Source organism: Panthera pardus, unplaced genomic scaffold (assembly GCF_024362965.1).
Source record: "Panthera pardus isolate Hobbes unplaced genomic scaffold, ASM2436296v1 HiC_scaffold_5, whole genome shotgun sequence".
Taxonomy (NCBI): Eukaryota; Metazoa; Chordata; class Mammalia; order Carnivora; family Felidae; genus Panthera; species Panthera pardus.
The window spans coordinates 8,626,331-8,646,232 of record NW_026526980.1 but is presented as its reverse complement, the minus strand read 5'-3'; the positions used below and the strand labels follow the sequence as shown (position 1 = coordinate 8,646,232).

Below are 19,902 nucleotides of genomic sequence, written 5' to 3'. Positions count from 1 at the left end.
ACACCGACTCCACATTGGTTCCACTGGCTCCTGGATGGTCGGTGCTGGCTTAGTCTGTGCCTCAGCTCCAAAGGGCAACCAAGGAGGACTTCTCCCACTCCTCCCTTCCTTGTGGAGCCCAGGAGGAGGGCTAAATAATTCTGTGTAGTTGTTCAAAGGGGGGCCTGAACACCAGAGACAGGGGCAGCCTGCTTTGGGCCAGCCCTAGGCCCAATCTGCCTGGCTCGGTTTCCACAAACGCCAGGTATCCGTCCTTGTGTGGGTGTGCTCATGGTCGCTTCAAGCTCTCACGTGCTGAATTTGGGGTCATAAAAACCACTGATGTGAATAAGAGTCGGGCTGAAAGGTTAACAGGTGAAAGCCCGGAGGTCTCACGTGTAACTGACCGCTTCTTTTTGACTTTTATTTTGTCTGGTTTTTCCAACTGAAATGGGGGGTGGGGGGGTGGGGGGTGGGGGGGGTGGGGGGCTGTTCCAGAATTACCACGTTTTTGTCACCGTTTGGCTTTGTCACACAGCCAAGCAGCCCGCTGCTGATCCCGGAATTACACTGCGGGACTTGGGGACCCCCCCAGCAGCAGCAGAGCACGGTGTGTGTGGGAGTCCAATATTCCGAGCGAGCTTGCTGAGCCCAGCTTCACTCCCAGTCGAGCTCTGGCAAGTCACAAGCCCCCTGCTCTGTTTTCCTGGCGTATAAAAGGCAGGTGATACCGGGCGGTGTGGGATTAAATAAGCACTCAGTGGGCCTGGCATTCCTTCTCCGGTCTTTGATTTGGGGTCACTCCCCTGGCTCCCCAGAGGACCAGCGAGAACAGGAGGGAGGATACACTACAGCCACCCCTGACCAAGGCTGCGATGAGAAGAGAAGAGAAGAAGCCTGAAACGGAGGATTCCAGGAGCTTCTGGATGCATCCAGGTAGATCTGAGAGAACGGTGTGCTGACCTCGCTTGTTCCTGAACCACCCCACATGGGGTGTGAACTTCTGATTTTAAAAATTCCATTCCCCTTTTTTTTTTTAAAAAAACATACCACATGTATTTTTAAAAATAAACTCTGGATCGTTACCATAAATGGAAGATTATTGACACACGCCCAAAACAGGGGAGCATAAAACACATACAAGAAAACAAGGGCCCGAAACCAGTTTTCCCTGGGACAACAAGACGTCAGCGCCTGTCAGTGCTACAGACTTGAATGTCTGTGTCCCTCCAAATTTGGATGTTGAGATCCTAACCCCGAGGGAGATGGTATTAAGAGGTGGGGCTCTGGGGAAGTGGTCGGATCCTCAGGACGGAACCCTCACGATGGGGTTAGTGCCTTTAGAGGACTGGCTCCACAGAGCACACGGCTGTCTGCGAACCAAGAAGCAAGCCCTCTCTAGAAACGCCTGCTGGTACCTTGGTCTTTGGCTCGCCAGCCTCCCAAAGTGCTAGCAATAAAGGCAGGTTGCTTCTAAGCCACCCAGCCTATGTTTTTTTTTTTTTTTTTAACATTTATTTTTATTTTTGAGACAGAGAGAGACAGAGCATGAACGGGGGAGGGTCAGAGAGAGAGGGAAACACAGATTCCGAAACAGGCTCCAGGCTCTGAGCTGTCAGCACACAGCCCGACGCGGGGCTCGAACCCACGGACCGCGAGGTCATGACCTGAGCTGAAGTCGGAGGCTTAACCGACTGAGCCACCCAGGCGCCCCCAGCCTATGGTTTTCTGTGACAGCAGCTCACCAGACTAAGACAGGCATAAAAGATAAACGAGCATCTAAGTCAGACTTTCTAGGTAATCATCAGGGTTAAAACAGAAATCAAAGACTCACATTACGCAACGCGACAGAGATGTTATCTCAGAGGCAACCTTACCTTGTACACAACTTCCCACACGTGGGAAGGCAGGATTTAGAGCACCCGGGTCACCTACAGAAAGCCCCCAGCTGCTCAAAGGAGGTGGTGGTCAGTAGAGCAGAGGCTACAAACGTCAACCCTGGAGTCTGGCTGCCAGGGTTCAAATCCTAGCTCTGCCGTCCCCCGGCTGCGACCTTGGGCAAGTCATTTAGGCTCTCGGGTCCCTGTTTCCAGCACTGGGAAATGGCACTTTTATAGGCTTGTTGAGGGGCAAGACACCAGCGAACATAAACAAGGCGTTCTGCACAGGGCCCCGCACGCAGGGACGCCTGCCACGGTCCTCACCTGCCCCGTTTGAGCCTTGTCTGCCTCCACCAGCTTCCACGCGTCCTCGTCCTGGGCTCCAGCTTTCTGCGGCTCGGCGGTGCTCGTGTGGTGGCGGCTAATGTCCCCGCTGTAGGAGGAAGAGTTGCTCAGCTGTCTGGGGAAAGCAGGGCACACGGGTGTCAACCAAACGGGAGCCTCGGGGACAGAGGCAAGCCCGGCAGAGCATCAAGCTAGTTCAATCCTCTGATTTCACAGCCGTGACCCAGGGAGGGGACCCGTGACACAGGACCCCACGGAGAAGATGTTCCTTCACGCAGGCAGTGCTCAGGAAGCATCTCTGGCCTGCCGGTGGTCGTCATCAGCTTTAAACACCACGATACACTATCACCGATCGTGTGGCCCAAAGCCGTCTTTAGAGCCTTCCCCGAGGTAGCCCCACCCCCTGGGGACTTGTCACCCTGGAGAATGAGGCAGGCGTGCGTGGGCATATGCACAAGAATGCCCTCTTGAGCCATGGCTCAGTCCCACACGGCCAAAGGGATGGGATGTGAGTTCCATCCTGGTTGGGGACTCTCCCCACTGCCTTCTTGGTTTGCAGGCATTCATGAAGCCTGCAAGCTCCTCAGGCCAGCTGGGAGCAGAAGGGGCTCCAGTTAGAAACTGAGGACAGTGATCCGGCCCCTGAGGAACTGATTCCTGCCAACACTCATGTGAGCTTCGTAGTGGATCCTTCCCCAGCCGAACCTTCAGATGAGACCCCAGCCTGCCAGGAACCTCGGATGTGGCTCGTGTGAGACCCTGAATGGACGAAGCGGCTCAGCCGTGCCCAGATCTTCCAAAGCCACAGAAACTAGGAGATGACAAGCCACTAAGTTTGAGGTCATCTGTTACACAGCAACTGATGTGCCCAGTGTCCCCGACGCTTCTGCTCAGTCCGCTCATGGTTCTCCCTGGCAAGGCCCCCACCGTCACCACCCGTAGGTCCCAGGACCACCTCCAGGTGCTGCCTTATGTCGGTTTTCTCAGCAGATTCTCCAATCACAGCAACCATGACTGACCGATCACGTGCCTGAATCCCGGCAGTGCCCCCACAGCCCCGGGGTGAGGCTCCGTTCTACGTGACTTACACACATGTAGCTAGCTCACTGCCTTGACGGGTGCACCAACAGAGCAGGAATATTTCCACCTGTTCCGTACAACAAAAATCAGGAGTCTAGGGGGCTGCTGTGTGCAGTGTTCTGATGGGAGGAGCTACTCACGCCAATTTCCTTCCCAGCCCCGTGTCTGTGGAATCCACCCCCACCCGGAGCAAGATAACTGCAGGGTAACAGCAAGATAACTGCTCACCCAGTTAGAAGTGAGTGCTGTTTACTGGGTGCTGATGAAGCAAGGTGCTGTGCTGAGTACTTCTCAGGCACTACACAGTGTCCGTCTCACTACAGCCAGCCCCCTGCAGTAGGTACACCACAGACCCTATCTGACACATAAGAAACTGAGGCACAGAGAGGTTAAGCAAGCAGGCTCACGGAATGCTGCTCCTCCAAATCCCAAACCCATCTAGCTGAAAACAACCTCCTTTAAAGCAGCAAAGCCTAGACCTTTGGAGCACTGGCTCAGAGACCAGGATTGGGTTCGAATCCAAGTTCAGTTTCGGGGCACCTGGGTGGCTCAGTCAGGTAAGCATCTGACTTTGGCTCAGGTCATGATGTCACAGTTCGTGGGTTTGAGCCCCACGTCGGGCTCTGTGCTGGCAGCTCAGAGCCTGGAGCCTGCTTCGGATTCTGTGTCCCTCCCTCTCTCTCTCTCTCTCTCTCTCTGCCCCTCCCCCACTTGTGCTCTGTCTCTGTCTCTCAAAAATAAATAAATGTTAAAAAAAAAAAAAAAAGCTCAGTTTCTCTCCAGCTGCATGACTTAGGGAGAGTGCTCAGTTTGCTCATCTATAAAATGGGAAGGTAAGATTTCAACAGACCATACAGGGCTGGTGCCATGCCTGGCTCCCAATGGTGGATTGAACATTGTGGTCACTACCAGTGTGACCATTTTGATTCAAATACTGGCTCTTACAGCCTGACCGGTCCAGGCCCCTCTGAACGACTTGAGCCAAGATCGATATCATGTGGGGAACGTGAGTGTCCCAAGTGCAGACGTCATCTGGTGAACAGTGCCAGGTGAGGTCTCCTAATGATTTGGGAAAGGAGGCAGAAAGCCCACATCTTCTAAGACCTCGGGGAGCTGAAGGCCTGTCTCGGTAAGTCAGACAGGCTGCCGGCACTCCCATCCCTCTTGGCTCCCGACCCAGGCAGGTGGCAGAGACAGGGCGCCTGGAGAATCCGGAGGAACGGGTCCGCCCGTACCCCCTACCTCTGCAGCTGCTTCCCCGCGACGTCCGTCACCAGCATGCCATTCTCCATCTGCTTCGTCTCCTTCCCGGGACTACTGATGCCTGTTAACCCGGGCAGAAGACAGGAGAGAGGGAAATTGTGATGTCAGGAGCTGGGCACCAAGACCCAGGACATTGAGGAAAACCCATCACTTGAACGCAGATAACCTGACCCCCAGGAAGCTCAGAAAGCAGGAGCTGCTTTGCTGAGGCCACAGACAGTCTCCCGGCGCAGGTGCGGGAGATACGTGTTGCTGGCTGGCTCCCTTGGGCCACAGGTGATGGCCTGCGACCACCTAGAGGGCCCCGCAGGGGAGGGTGCCCTGTGCCGGCAGCAACAGGTGTGGTTCAGTGCAGCTAACAGCGTCTCAGCTCCATGAAGCTCAGTCCAAGGGGCCAGGAAGCAAGGAGCCTCGTGGGGAAAGGGGCACAGCTCACGGGTCCCTAAGCATCCCATGCAAGGCACGTACTCAAATAACAACCAGTTTTGACAAGAGCATCAGCCAACAGGAGGAGTCCGGGAAGGCGCTCCAGCCGCACCTCCCAGGGACAGTTTTCGGTTGCCAGATCGTGGGGAGGTCCAGATGTCTAGGGTAGAGGGTGCCTGGAGCAGTGCCTTTTCCCCCACGGTGATGAACTTCCCTGACGACTGGTGGGGCCACCGTGAGAAATACCAGCCAGGCATGTGCCCCTATCCCAGGAGTCACACCCTCAGCATCCACACTCATCACTGTAACCTCGACAGCAGTGGCTCACATTTATTAAACAAGTGGTGGCCGCTGTGCTGACATACAATATCTGCCTTCATTCTCCCGACCCCTCGGTCGTATGTTATTATCACCCCCGCTCTGCACTCAACTCTGCACGCCGCTCCCAGGACAAAGAGAGAGCGTACAAGAGAGACGCACGGTGTAGGACTCCGAAGGGCTGGCCCGGAAGAGGAGGGGAGGGCATGCGGGGGAGATGTTACTAACGGGACAAATACGCAGCCAGCAAGGGCAGGGCGACCCTGGGAACATGCTGATGGAACGTTAAGTGGCGCAGAATGCAAAAAGGCAGGCTCTTTCAGATGAGACACTGCAGAGCGGGGCAGGCAACCATTCCTGCGTTGGGGGCAGGGAGCTCTGAGCTGGTGATTCTCCATCTTGGCTGTGAAGGACGCACCCCCCCCCCCCCGGGGATGCCCCCCGCCCAGGTTCGGTCCCTGCAATGACGGCATGCAGGGAGGCCAGGCGCCCACCCTGAGTGAGAGCACAGTCAGGAATGAAGTGTTCTCTTACTTCCCAGCTGTGTGGGCTAGGGAAGCAATAAACCTCCTTGAGCCTCAACTTTCACATCTGCAAAGCGGGAGTGACAGCTACCTTCGTAAGTGGGAGGATGGATGAGGCCGTGCACGGGGCTTGGTAAGGGAAAGACACCACGGTGGTACTTAGCAGCACTCATGCCTAGAAACACGTTCTGTAGATAATTACGGGGTGCAGCCAAGATTGACAATCACTGTTTTATACGTTTCTTTTTAATGCAGCATCTTTTTTTTTTTTTTAATTAAAAAAAGAAACTACATCACAGAGAAGAATGATAACAAGGATTTTCCGTGCAGGCAAGGACAGCCACATATGCGCCCGGCACTGGAGGCCCCGGCCTGGCCTTGACCGTCTTTCTCTGTGCAGGGACAGGGATGCCCGAAAACAAGCCCAGAGACACCTGCGCTGTGGCAAGGGCTTCAGAGAGCCCCACTCTCAGGGCCGCACAGGCTGCCCTGTGCAAGCTTCAGCCTCCTCTTCTGCTCCTCACCCCAGTATGAGCCATAAGGTCTGGATGGGAGACCTCACAGTGGCCTCCTGTGACCCCCTTTCTCAACCCAATTAGCCCATAGGTTGATACAGCAGCTGGAAAACTCTCCGCCAAAAGGAGACAGACTGAGAGTCCTAGGGGGGCAACGTGAACATGGGTCGATCCTCCACTCCGTCTGCCTTCTTTGCAAGGCGTCAGCCCCTCCCTCTTCCTACAGTCTCTTCCTACAGGCAGGCCACGGGGGCTCTGCTCAAGGTCAGCAGCGTAGTCCAAGGAACCCCTTCCCCATGACTTTGAACTATCAGTGACCCAACGAGGACTAAAGACAGCTCGGGCTGATCTGTCCTAAAGGAACAGGATTCCCGGAGTTCCTACTTCCTGAGTCTTGCTCATTTGGTTTGGCCTTTGATTTCTGAGCTACCTGGTTCTCTTCCTTGTTTCAGCAGCCGGAGTCGGCCTCTGTGGCTTACGGAAGAGCCCTTATGTCTGGACCCTTAAGACATATTGCTGTTTAAGGAAGGCAGGAGCGATGGGTCCACTCCAGTGGCTGGTGATGCCTTTACCTCGCCAGAGGGAGCCAGCACAGCCTTCCCTGCTGTAATTCTGCTAACAGACAGCCCTCCTCTGGGCACCCACAGACACCTGCAGTTACTCCATCAGGCATCTCCTGGCTCTGCCTTGGGTTGCCTAGGTCCTGCCCATGCCCAGCAAGTAAGGATGGGATCATAATAACCACACTGTGGCCATTCACTGTCCACCCACTACGTGCCAAGCATTTTGTAGACAAGATCTCCTTCAAGACATGCTCATATCATGGTCATCTGACCTACATGACAGTCAGGCTTAACCAAGGTCACCAAGCTGATGAGTAGATCTGGGGATTCAGACTACATCCGCAAGGGTCCACCAGAAAGCCTGGCACATAGTAGGTGTCCAATAAAGGTCTGCAGACCGTCAAGGGCCTCTCTCCAAGCACACAGCTACAGGACCAGTGCACCTACAGTCTCTCCATGCAAGTATGGCTACATCTAACCCAGGTGTCACCGGCCCTTCTCCTCCTTAGCTACCACTTTGCCACCTGAGAAATCACAAGATCCAGAAAAGTGTTAAGGACCAAAGCAAAACTCCCTCCCTAAACTATCCAATTTAAGTGCCTGGAGTGGGGGCAACCTGGGTGGCTCAGTCAGTTGAAAGCCTGACTCCTGATTTTAGCTCAGGTAATGATCCCAGGGTCAGGGGATCGAGCCCCACGTTGGGCTCGGCACTGACCGTGGGGCCTGCTTAAGATTCTCTCTCTCCACTTGCCTCTCTTTCCATCTCACACTCTAAAAAAAAATAAAAATAAAAATAAAAAAATAAATGTCCAGAGGGGATGGGTGGATGTTATCTCCTAAGGATGAGGAAGGGCAAAGCTATTCAAGGGGCCTGCTGCCCCTGTGCCTCAGTGGCCCCATCCCACATGTTCTGGGTAGATCCCTGACAAGCACACTGCACGGGGCCAGCCCTTTCCCTAAAAGTTATAACCATGTCAAACATAAAAAGATCTAGAAAAATGCAAGCCAACCCTCTGTCTGCACTGGTCACAGTATAACAGCTGGGTGGGGTGGGTGTGGCAGCTGGGGGACCGCACACAGGCCTCCACTCTATCACACGTTTCAGGTAAGAAAACTGACTTGTGGAGAGGGAGTCATTTCCCCCAAATTCACACAGGTGGCAGGACTGCCGTTTGACTCTGGGCAATCGGGCACCAGGGCCTGGGCTTCCTGCGCAGGCCCTCAAAATCCAAGGGGCCATTAAAAATTATTTTCTTACTTGCTTACTTAGCCCACAGCCCTCAGTTCCTCGAGGTTGGACACTGCTCATGACAGGGGTCTGGGCCACAAGGAACCTTACTCTGAACCAGCTACAGATGGAGCCAAGAAAAGGGGAAGAGAAGGTGACTTGGCTCAGATTTCATCTTGCCCCCCCCCCAGCCCCCCAGGCTCACCTCCATCACTGCAGTTAGCACCACCACGTCGTTGATTATTTGGTGTTTGTTTCTACCATCCAACTGTGAGCTCTTGAAAACAGAGAGGAGGTCTTTTCCACTACTCTATTCCCATCATCAGGCACATTGGATGGCCATGTAGGGTGTAACAGACCGTGCACTGCACAATCCAAGAGGCACCATTCCACACAGTGGCTCAAGTACTGGGTGTCCCCATGGCACACACCAAGCGCTCTGTATACACCTGACACGCAGATGGACAGATTAACACATCAGTGGCCAAGTGAAGCAGAGATGACCTTCCAGGGCCAGAATGGGCACCCCATTGGCCACCATGATGCCATCTCATATCCCACACCCACAAAGCTGGTTGCTTTCTTCTAATTTTTTTTTTAATGTTTATTTTTGAGAGACAGAGCATGAGCAGGGGAGGGGCAGAGAGAGGGGGAGACAAAGAATCTGAAGCAGGCTCCAGGCTCTGAGCTGTCAGCACAGAGCCTGATGCGGGGCTCGAACCCATGAACCACGAGATCATGACGTGAGCTAAATTCAGATGCTCAACCGACTAAGCCACCCAGGCGCCCCATAAAGCTGATTTCTAAACCAACCCTGGAGACATGGGTAAAATCAACGCATATTTTCTTCTAATCTGGGATCTTTAAACAGCTGTGGGAATGTTCAAAGCTTACGTAGGATGTGCCTTCAATAATCAAGGCATAATGCATCCATTTGCTTATTTAACACATTATACTGAGCGTCTACTGTGTGCCAGGCACTGTTCCCAGTCCTGGGGATATACAAGTGACCAAAAAGCCCTCATGGAGCTTAAATTCCAAGGGAAAGGGAAAGGGAAAAGGAAGGGGAAAGGGAAAGGGAGAGAGAGAGAGAGAGAGATAACACACGAAGTAACAGATCCAGACTTGGCTGTCAGGCAGTGGTTAGTACCACAAAGAAAACTAAAGCAGAGAAAGTGGAAAATCAAAGGGGGGAGTGGGGGGTGCTATAAAATAGTAAGGATTTTTTTTTTCAGCAAAGGCACCAAACTTCTACTCCAATACATGTTCTTCCAGTGCTTGCAGGTACCAGGTAAGGGGCTCTCCCTTACCCTTGGGGTGTAAGGGTCCCTGCCCTTGGACCTCCTAAGTGCCCTTGCCTGGGCTCCGTGTCCAGCCAGCCACCGGCCCTCAAAACCAGCACCTCGGAGCTCTGTTGTTTATTCTCAAGAAGGTTCTGGAACTCTGCTTGGGCACGGGCCAGCAGGCAAACCTCCCTCAAGGGAAGAATCCCAAGTCGCTGCGTTACAGTCAACGCTTCGTTTTTGACCAAAAACGGAATTGACTGGCTGCATCGCCTGGCCCAATCCACCAGCCTAGGCCCAGAAAGTTCTTTGTACTCAGGAGGAAGAAATATGGCTACTGAGAACAGCCTAAAGGTATGTGCCATCTGGACGCTGGACTCTCCAGCAGCTGTTCGGTGTTTATGAGAGACTTTTGCAATATGGGGCGGTGCTTATGACCCACTGTTACCACTGTTAAGGAAAGAAAGAAAGGAAAACTGATGGCTGAATGCACAGAGGGCACTCCTCTGCTCGGGAGTAAGGCTGAGGCAAGACAGACACAGACAAACCCTCTGGCAGGTGGGTGAGTGGATGGACATTCTTTTTCCTGGTTTTGTGGGTTTTTCTGCAGCTTCCAGCTGTCTAAAATGAGCACATATTGATTCCCTAATCAGTAAAAAAAAAAGAAAAAAAAAAAAGAAAAAAAAAGAAAACTGCCAGCAAAAATCTGAGAAACAGAAAAAATTAGACATGAGGTTGAGAGATGAATTAAGTAAGGTTCTGAAAAGTGGGAGAAAGGTGTTTCTCCCAAGACGACAGGAAAGAACCTGGGGAGCATGGAGTCAGAGCATATGCTCTATTTTCGGGGGGGGGGGGGGGGAGGAGTGCTGCGCATTGTAGGATGCTTAGCAGCGTCTCTGGTCTCCACCCTCTGTGTTAGCACCGCCCTCCTCCATCCCAGTTGTCACAACCAAAAAACTCTCCAGACACTGCCAAGTATCCTGGGAGGCACAGATGTTCCCCCGCTAAAAACCACTGCTCTAAATTTTAGAGCAGTCTTCCTAATAAAGACACCAGAGTACATAGGAAGGTTCTTTACCTTCTGGATACAAAGGTTAATGAGTCAGTTTGTAACTCTCTTTGCCACTGAAAGGAAAGGAAAGGAAAGGAAAAAGAAAAGAAAAGAAAAGAAAAGGAAAGGAAAGGAAAGGAAAGGAAAGAAAAGAAAAGAAAAGAAAAGAAAAGAAAAGAAAAGAAAAGAAAAAGGAAGAAAAAAGTTTCCTACAAATCAGTGTAATAAATCCCTGCCAGGACTGGTCAGTATCTTCTCTTCCTAAGCCTACTTCCTGTTACCTCTACTATTCCCTACCCCCCTGGGAAAGAATCCCCCCAAACCAACCACTCTCCCCCTTCAGCCTGGGTGTTCTAAAAAAGATCTGATTAATCCAACAAGGGAAAAAAAAGTTTCCCTTTAGGGGAAGCCAAAAATGTGGCTCAAACAAATTCAGGATCATTGGCTCTTGGAAACCTGCCACAGCTGAGCAATATTGGACCCCGATGCCAAGCTGCAGTGCCGGGGGCCCCTCCGAGAGAGGGAGAAAGTGAAGACGCCACCCAGCGTGAGTTCAGACCCACAGGGCTGAGGACTTCTGGGGGTGGCTGTACGGCTAAATTGGGAAAATGACCCCGCAGTGGTGCAAGGGTGGCATTTTCATTGCCAAATTAAGTGCTGACGTGGCCAAAGGAAAAAAGGAAAAAAAAAAAAAAAGGTAATTGGCAGTATTCCGTGTTCTGCACCAAATGCTTTGGATCTGGTGGTGGTGGTGGAGGAAGGGGAGTGAAAAAACCCATCTGTGGTCAGCAGAGTTTAAGGATGCTCCCTGTGCACCTGGATACAAAGGAGGGAGACCTCGTTCGGGGGGAAAAAGATTCAGTAAAAGGCACACGTGTCACCTGAGAGAGCATACAGGGTTGTTTTCACCTGAAGGAAGCTGGACTGTGACGTACAGGGGCCGTGGGGATGCCTCATCCAGCACGTGGCAGGGGCATGACATTCAGAGGAAGGCAACCCTGAAGCAGGAGGGAAGCAGGCTAGACTTAAGACAGAACTTTCCGACCCCAAGAGCAGAGACACGTAGAAACTCATTCCCACCAGGAATGATAAACTGGAGGCATTTCTTGCCTCACGCTCGCAAAAGGAAACACTTTTAATACCAAGAGGGTTCAGAGCAGCACAATTTAAAACAGCCAAAACATGGAAACAACTTGACCTGTCATCAAGGGATGACTGAATAAACAAAATGGGGTGTATTACCCAGCCACAGAAAGGTTATCAAGTATAGACATGTGCTATCACACAGGTGAGCCACAGAAACATCACACGAAGCAAAAGAAACCAGCTCACTAAGGACCACACGGTCTAGAATTCCATTTACATGAGATGCCCAGAACAGACAAATCTAGAGGCAGAAAGATGAGCAGGTGTCAGGGACCTAGGGGGCTGGGAGAAAATGGGGAGTGATTGCTAACGGCTACGAGGTTTTCTGGAGGGGTGACCGGAATGTTCTAAAGTTGGTTTTGGTGATGGCTGCCCAACTCTCAACGTGCTAAACATCACTACACTGTATGCTTTAAATGGGAGGATCGTATGCTATGCCAACTGTATCTCAATAAAACGTGACAAACCACTGGGGCTCCTGAAGCACACTAATGCAGAGGCAATGGATGAGCCCTGACCCCAGGCAGACACATAAAGCACCAAGGGAAGGAGCAGGTGACTGAAACTTAGGCCAGACTTGAGGTCCCACCCCTGCCAGCAGCCGCTGTGTGTCCTTGGCCAAGTTGCTGCCCCTCTCTGACATTCACTGGATGCCCCCTGAATTGAGACCAAACCCCAAACTCCTCACCCTGAAAGGCCATCTCCCACCACTGTCCCTTCACCCACCGTGGTCTGGCCACCCTGGCCTCCTTTCCATTCCCTGCGTCAGCACACTGTTCCCTGGATTTTCTCCTTGCTGGCAACCTTCCATGCCAAGGTCACCTCCTCAGAAAGGGCATCTCTGACCCCCTTGCATGGCCAGGTGTCATCCACATCACTCCCCAGCTCATCATCCTGTGTGGTTTTTTTTTCTTCATAGCACTTAAAGCTCTAGGAAACCATTTATTTCTTGATTTGTGTTTTGCCCTTTTCTCCCAACAGATTCCAAGGTTCATGAGGATAGGGATCTGTCTAGATGTCATTCACTTCTGTCTCCCCAAAACCTAGAATAGTGTTGTTCTAGGAATTCCTGAATTCCTAGCCCCCAGTAGCTCCGAAAGTGACTGTATTTGGAGACAGGTTATCTGCAGGTGTAATGAGTTGAGGTGAGGTCATTAGGGCGGGCCCTAACCCCATATAACTGGTGTCATTATAAAAAGGGGAAATTGAGAGACAGAAACACGCCAGGTTTCTGTGTGAAAGACGGAGGCAGATGTGGGGGTGACGCATCTATAAGCCAATGGCCGCCAGCAGCTCTCCAGAAGCCAGGGGAGGGGTGGAACAGCCCTCCCTCAGAGCCTCAGAAAGAATCAGTCCGGTGAACACCTCGGTCTTTGGCTTCCATTCTCCCAAACTGTGAGAGATTAAATTTCTGTTGCTTAAGCCGCTCAGCCTGTGGCACTTTGTCAAGGAAGCCCTAGGGACTTAATACAAGCACTCAACACATAGTAGACGCTTAATAAAAATCTGACTACCTCGATGAAGAGTAGACAGCTCTTTCTTAGGGACCGGCCCCATTTCACAGCTACAGGAACCCAGCTGTCCCTGACACAGAAGGGACAAGTTTCCCTAAACCTCACTTTCCTCACCAGTGAACCGGGAATCACAATTCTACTCCCTCGTGAGTCGATGGAAGCAGTCAACAAGGGAACTCCGGCAGAGAACAGGGGCCCCGGGAAGCCCTCAGCAAGCAGCGGCTGTGTCTTAGATCCGTATCACAGACGTTCCGAGAACAAAAGCACCCGTGCAAATTGCCCAACAAGGCAGTCCCGCGGCCCTGCCCCTGTGGACAGTCTATCTGAGGCCTCCCTGGGGACAAAGCACATAAAGAACGTGCCCCGGAGGCTGGGGGAGTCTGTAATTTGCTCCTGGAGATGGGAGATCAGGGCCGGAAGAGCAATCTCTCGTTTTCATTCTTAGCAATCGCCGCAAGCCAAGGAGCAAAGGTGTCAGATGACCTCTTCCCTCTCTGTGGGGTCAGAGCTCTAAGCAGAGAGGGGAGGAGAGGAGCCTCTGAGATGCCAGTCTGAGTGATGAAACACAGGGCAGCCTGAAGGCGGCAAACCAATCTCCTGAAATTTAAGCCAACAGAGAAGAGAGGACAGATTCTTAGAAGTCTCACCACAGAAGCCTTCAAATAAGGACAGGGTGAGGTTCCAGCTTTTGGAGTCCTGGCCCGAGAGGACACAGTGGGTGCGGCAGGTGGGAAGGGGGCAGGTCTGCACTGACCTGGCAGGTGCCAAGGGCATGGGATGAAGAGATGGGCACTCTTCCCGGGGCGGGTAATGACAACAGCTGTCATGGCCCAAACACTGTGTGCCAGGCACTACGCCCAAGGCTCTATGGAATTCAGCACATGAAATCTCCACCGAGTGCCAGAAGACTGTTCTGTTATTATCAGTGGGGAAACTGAGGCTCAGAAGGGTTTGGGGGACCCTAGTAAGAGGGGCAGTGGGGGGCACCTGGGTGGTTCAGTCGGTTAAGCATCCCACTTTGGCTCGAGTCATGATCTCACGGTTCACGGGTTCGAGCTCCACGTCGGGCTCTGTGCTGACAGCTCGGAGCCTGGAGCCTGTTTCGGATTCTGTGTCTCCCTCTCTCTCTGCCCCCACCCTCTCTCTTTCAAAAATAAACATTAAAAAAAAAAAAAAAAAAAGAGGGGCAATGGGACTCAAACCGAGGTCTTGCCAACCAGCAGCCTACAACCCCCACGACCCTCACATCTGTTCTAGATTATGCCATACAAAGTCACTGCTTCCCACAGCCTCTTGAGAACCTCACCACCGTCCCTGTGCCTGCCGAGAGAACACTGAAGCTCGGCCCAGAGCCACATCGCAGGAAAGTAGCAGGACTTGGGCCCAGATCTGCTGCCCCCGCCGCAAAGCGCTGGGACCCCCTCTCAATGCGGCCCCAAAGCGTTGGGACCCTGTAGAGGCTGGCCCGCTGCGGACAGGCCACTGCGGAGGGGGTGTGGGGGAACCTCCGGGAGGCAGCGGGGGTCCAGTGAGGCACCCCGCGCGCCCTACCGTCATCCTGCTCGGACTGCTCCTGCTCGGTGCTGGCGTACGTGCGCAGGAACTCGGCAAAGGCCCCGTCCCGGGCCAGCAGCTCCTGGTAGGAGCCCATCTCGGAGATCTTGCCTCCAGTCATGACGATGATGACATCCACCTGGGGCAGGTAGCTGATACTGTGTGTGACCAGGAGCCGTGTCTGCGGGCAGAGCGGGGACCCGCGAGTCAGCGCCCGGGCATGAGCGCAATTCCCCTACGCCCAGCGGCCAAGCTGGAGTCTGAGCGCCGGGGACGCCCCCATCTATGGGTGCCTCCCTTCAACACTCACCTGCCAGGAGCTGGGGGGCCGCAAGGAGGGAAACAGATCCCAGCCCCACACTCCAGGGTCGGGGGAGAAAGGACCAATACAAGTACAACACAGCGGGTGCTGGGGGGGTATGAGACCGAGGGTGGAAGGGTGCAATTTTAACAAGGGTGATGGGGAAGCCTATCTGTGAACAGAAATCTGAAGGATGAGAGGGAGGCAGGGAGGGAACCATGCATGTGTCCAAGAACAGAAAAATGACACAGATACAAAATAATCTGTGTGCCGTGGTGTCATTTTCTTTTCAAGTAATCCCCCACCTCCCAAAAGACACTACAAAACTTGTACGTCTGTATATATTTTATCCAGTTAAGTCAAGGTTTGGAAGGACGTTCATCAAACTACACGAGTCGGCAAACTTATTCTTAAAGGGCCAAATGGTAAATACTTTTGGCTTTATGGATCCTCCGGTTGCTATGGCAACCGGTGGTGAAGTTGCCACAGCTTGAAGGTGGTCGTACATACGATGGAAAAAGATGGTCTGTGACCCAATAAATATATATTATATAAATTAAATATGTATATGTGTTATATATAAATATAAAAATATATTTAAACTCAATGCAATTTGCATATGTCACACATTTTTTTTTTCCCCTCCAGATTTTTTCCAACCGCTTCAGAAATGTAAAGACCAGTCTTAGCCAGTCTTAGCTCAAGGGTGGTACAGAAACAGACAGCAAGTGGCCTGGTGACACCTGTCTCCTGAGACAGGGCCTAGGACGCAGGACAAAGGAGGGCCATTTTTTTTTTTTTTTTTTTTTTTTGCTTTACGTATACACTCTTACACTCTTTTAGATTTTTGATAATGAAGTTTTTTAAATTGAAAATTATGTTTATCCAGAATTTTTATGGTGTGTACAGGATGATGCTTACAACAGGTTAAGTGGCTTGAGGTCCATTATGTATACACATGACATGATAACCTATTTATAAGGCTTGAAATAAGAAAATCTGCATGAGGTAGGGTTGTGCAAAATTGCTTTTTTTTTTTTCTCTGCTGTGTTTTTCTGAATCTTCTCTATTTTCCCCATGGACATGTGGAAAATACTTCTTTCTCCAGAAGAAAAAAACCGAAAAGCAGTACTCCTTCTCAACCATCCTATAATTCCCCTAAAAATGATGATGATGATGATGATAAACACGTGAGGACACATTTCCTGCCATGTACGGGCACTATAGGCACTTTTCCTGCTCCAAACCTCCGTCCCTCAGCCTACAGCCACGTCAGCAGGGAAGGGAGAGTTGCCCCATCAGTCAGAAGGGATAGGATTTCCCTCTGCAAAGCCGCCCGTTATTAAATCGGGAAGAGGAGCCTCCTTTGGCCACGTGAAGGCAAGGACTTCAAGTCAGTGTCAAGGACGTCCCCCTATAAGGACAAGAGCAAGAAAGCATGTCCCAGAAAGGCATGCAAGGGAAGCATTAGAAACGTGTTCTGAAGTCCAATTAAAAAAATGGTGGGGGGGGGGGGCACCTGGGTGGCTCAGTTAAAAAAATGGGGTGGGGGGCATCTGGGTGGCTCAGTCGGTTAAAGATTTGACTTCGGCTCAGGTCGTGGTCTCACAGTTTGTGAGCTTGAGCCCCGTGTCAGACTCTGTGTGGACAGCTGGTAGCCTGGAACCTGCTTCGGATTCTGTGTCTCCCTCTCTCTCTGCCGCTCCCCCGTTCATGCTCACTTTCTCTCTCAAAAATAAATAAACATTAATAATAATAATAATAATAAAAAAATAATCCTGAAAGGTGGGAAGTGAAGGATTCCCAAAGGGGGCACATTTTGACTGAACAAATGCGCGAGGACGGCCAGAGCCGAGCCCTGGCCCTTCGGCAGGTACCTTGTTCTTCAGCATCCCCTTGGGGCCAACCACATTTTCAAATATGTGTTTTCCCACATGGGCATCCACCGCCGACAGGGGGTCATCGAAGAGGTAGATGTCAGAGTCACAGTACACGGCCCGGGCCAGGCTCACACGCTGCTTCTGGCCCCCAGAGAGGTTCACGCCCTGGGGAGAGACACGGCAGAAGGGGGGGGTTCCTAGGGAGCCCTGCTCAGGAGGCAGCAGACCCCGGCTGGCGGCCCTGGAGGGCTGAACCGCCTCCCCTCGTCTGAGCAGGAAGCAGAGGCATGAGATTGTATCTGCACGGACTGTGCTCAAGGCCGACCACGGAATCCAGCCTCAACCCTAAAACAGGCAGAAGAGAAAACTGGAGCCCCTGGGAGCTGCTGAGCAGACAGCTGGCACAGCGTGGGCATTTGGCAACCGTGGCACCAAGCAACAGGAAGGCTCTGGATCTTGGAGTCTGACAGAAGGCACCGGCAGATGCCGTAACGAGCCTGCTGCCACTGCTTTGGTTAATAGCTACCACTTTGGCGCGCTTGCTCTGATCTCTCACTCACGGTGAAACCACAGAGAGCCAAGGCAGGCTGCACTCTGGGGGTGCCGAAATTCCCCCCACCCACTCACCAGCAGGAAGGGCACCGATTTCTAATTCACACCAGGGCGCTCCATGGAGCACACCGCAGCAGTCACAGCTCTCCCTCCGACTACAGATTATCGATTACCGACTGTCATTTCCATCTATGGCTGGGAAGTCCAAGTGGACCCCCGCCGGGTTAACGGGGCCCAGTCTCTGCTGAGAGAGATGCCTGCCCTCCCTACACACCCAGGTGGGGTTCAGGCAGCCAGGTTCTTTTTGATGGCCCCTCCGGCCACAGCTCTTTGGCCCGGGGCAGACGTCAGACCCAGTCATACTCTCTCGCTCTAGACTTTTATTGGCAGCCAGACCGGGACTGGCTGAGGAGTCTCCATGTGGCAGAAACAGACACGTGCATTAAAACAACTAACTCAGGGCCACCTGGGTGGCTCAAGTCGGTTGACCGTCCAACTTTGGCTCAAGTCATTATCTCACAGTTAGTGAGTTCAAGCCTCGCATCAGGCTCTGTGCTGACAGCTCGGAGCCTGGAGCCTGCTTCGGATTCTGTCACCCTCTCTCTCTCTGCTCCTCCCCCGCTCACGCTCTGTCTCTCTCTCTCAAAAATAAGCAAACATTAGTGGGAAGGTGTTTGGACAAGTCACTTAGCCCCCTCTATGCCTCTCTTTCTTCAACCATGAAATGCAAATGACAGTCAATCCCCTCTCATGGGCTTGCCATGAGGATGAAATACATAAAAATGTCTATCACGGTACCTGGCACAGAGCAAATGCCCAACAGCTGCTGGCGACCATATTATTTTTACTATTATCGCTGCTTTGAAAGGGACTGTGGACATCTGAATCACTGGCACCCCTCCTCCCTGTAGAGCGCCCTGTCATGTGACTCCGCAGTCACATGACTGCAAAGGCGAAGGGCACTTCCTGCTCTCCCATCTTTCAGTTCAACCAGGTGAAAAGGACAATATGCCTTAAGGGACACCATGTGGTTTTTCTGTCTCTCTTGGGCTTCTGCTGTCACCACGAGAAGGGTGTCCCCCTGTAGAGCTATCGCCCCTTCAGCCGAAGCCCCAGCAAAAAGCCATGCGGGGCGGACCCCAGCCAACCCCATGGCCTACAGGCGAGCTCAGCTGGCCCGTGACACGGAGCAGAGCTGCCTGACTGAGCCCAGTGTGGGTCAGCCAACCACAGTCAAAAGGGAGAAGAAGTGTTTAACACAAGCCCCTAAGATTTTGTGGCTGACTGATACAGGCGCCATGCTGAGGCTGTACCGACTGACCTTCTCACCAATCTCCGTCCGGTCCCCGCTGGGCAGGATCTCCAGATCTGGGAGGAGGGCACAGGCTTCGATCACTGCCTTGTAATACCGTTCCTGGAGCGGGCGTCCGAAAAGGATATTTTCTCGGAGAGAATCATTCTGAATCCAGGCCTGCTGGGGGACGTAGGCCACTGAGCCCTAGGCAGCAAATACAGAAGGCAGCAAGACAGACAGACAGACTCGGTTAACAAGATGGCAGCTGGCCCATCCACTCGCCAGGAGGATTCTACTTCCCGAGACGCTCAGCAAGGGGGAAACTGAGTCACGACAGACTCAGATGCCAGACCTGGGATCAGACCCCACACTAGGTCAATCGCAGACTCTAATATCAGGAATTCAAGAGCGGAAATCCGCATTAGTGAGATTACAGGTCTGTATTTAGTTAAGAATTCACTAAATGCCTCTAGCAGTGAACAAAACTCCTGCCTCTCAAGAAGTGGGGCACCTAGGTGGCTCAGTCAGTTAAGCATCCGACTTCGGCTCAGGTCATGATCTCACGGTTTGTGAGTTCAAACCCCAAATCGGGTGAGCTGTATCCCCGATTCGGGCTCTACAATGACACTGGAGAGCCTGTGTGGGATTGTCTCTCTCTGCCCTTCTGTGGCATTCTCGGATTCTCTCCCAATCTGTCTGCCCTTGCTCACTTGCACTGTTTCCCAAAAATAAAAAAACTTAAAAAAAAAGATAAGTCCCTGATGTGATAAAAAAAAAAAAAATTCTTTGATTACAGTTTGGGGTAAATGCTAAGAGAGAAAAAAATGAGTCCTTTAGAAAGTCCTTTAAGGGGCACCTGGGTAGCTCAGTTGGTTAAGTGACTGACTCTTGGTTTCAGCTCAGGTCATTATCTCACGACTTTGTGGGTTCAAGCCCCACATTGGGCTCTGTGCTGGCAGCACAGAGCCTGCTTGGGATTCTCTCTCTCTCCCTGTCTTTGCCCCTCCCCTGCTCATGCTATCTGTCCCTCTCAAATAAACAAACTTTAGAATAAATAAATAAAAATAAATATATACATCAATAAAAAGTCCTTTAAAAGGGAGCCAGGATGACTCAGTCAGTTCAGCATCTGACTCTTGATTTCAGCTCAGGTCATAATATCACAGTTGTGAGACTGAACTCTGCACTGGGCTCTGGGCTGAACAT

General features: G+C 52.1%; 1 protein-coding gene across 2 annotated transcripts in view; it reads right to left on the bottom strand.

Annotated features, from left to right (window-relative positions):
• The window catches only part of ABCC1 (ATP binding cassette subfamily C member 1), a 140,581-nt gene that overhangs the window by 21,200 nt on the left and 99,479 nt on the right, over positions 1–19,902 (bottom strand). Inside the window, exons 17-21 of one of the 2 annotated variants that reach the window (XM_053894464.1) lie at positions 18,724–18,900; positions 16,848–17,015; positions 14,667–14,850; positions 4,527–4,608; positions 2,184–2,319 (exon numbers count right to left, since the gene is read on the bottom strand). In XM_053894464.1, coding sequence (XP_053750439.1) covers positions 2,184–2,319; positions 4,527–4,608; positions 14,667–14,850; positions 16,848–17,015; positions 18,724–18,900 — 747 coding nt within the window. The remainder of the gene's footprint in view (positions 1–2,183; positions 2,320–4,526; positions 4,609–14,666; positions 14,851–16,847; positions 17,016–18,723; positions 18,901–19,902) is intronic. The other variant, XM_053894465.1, reaches the window with a different exon arrangement.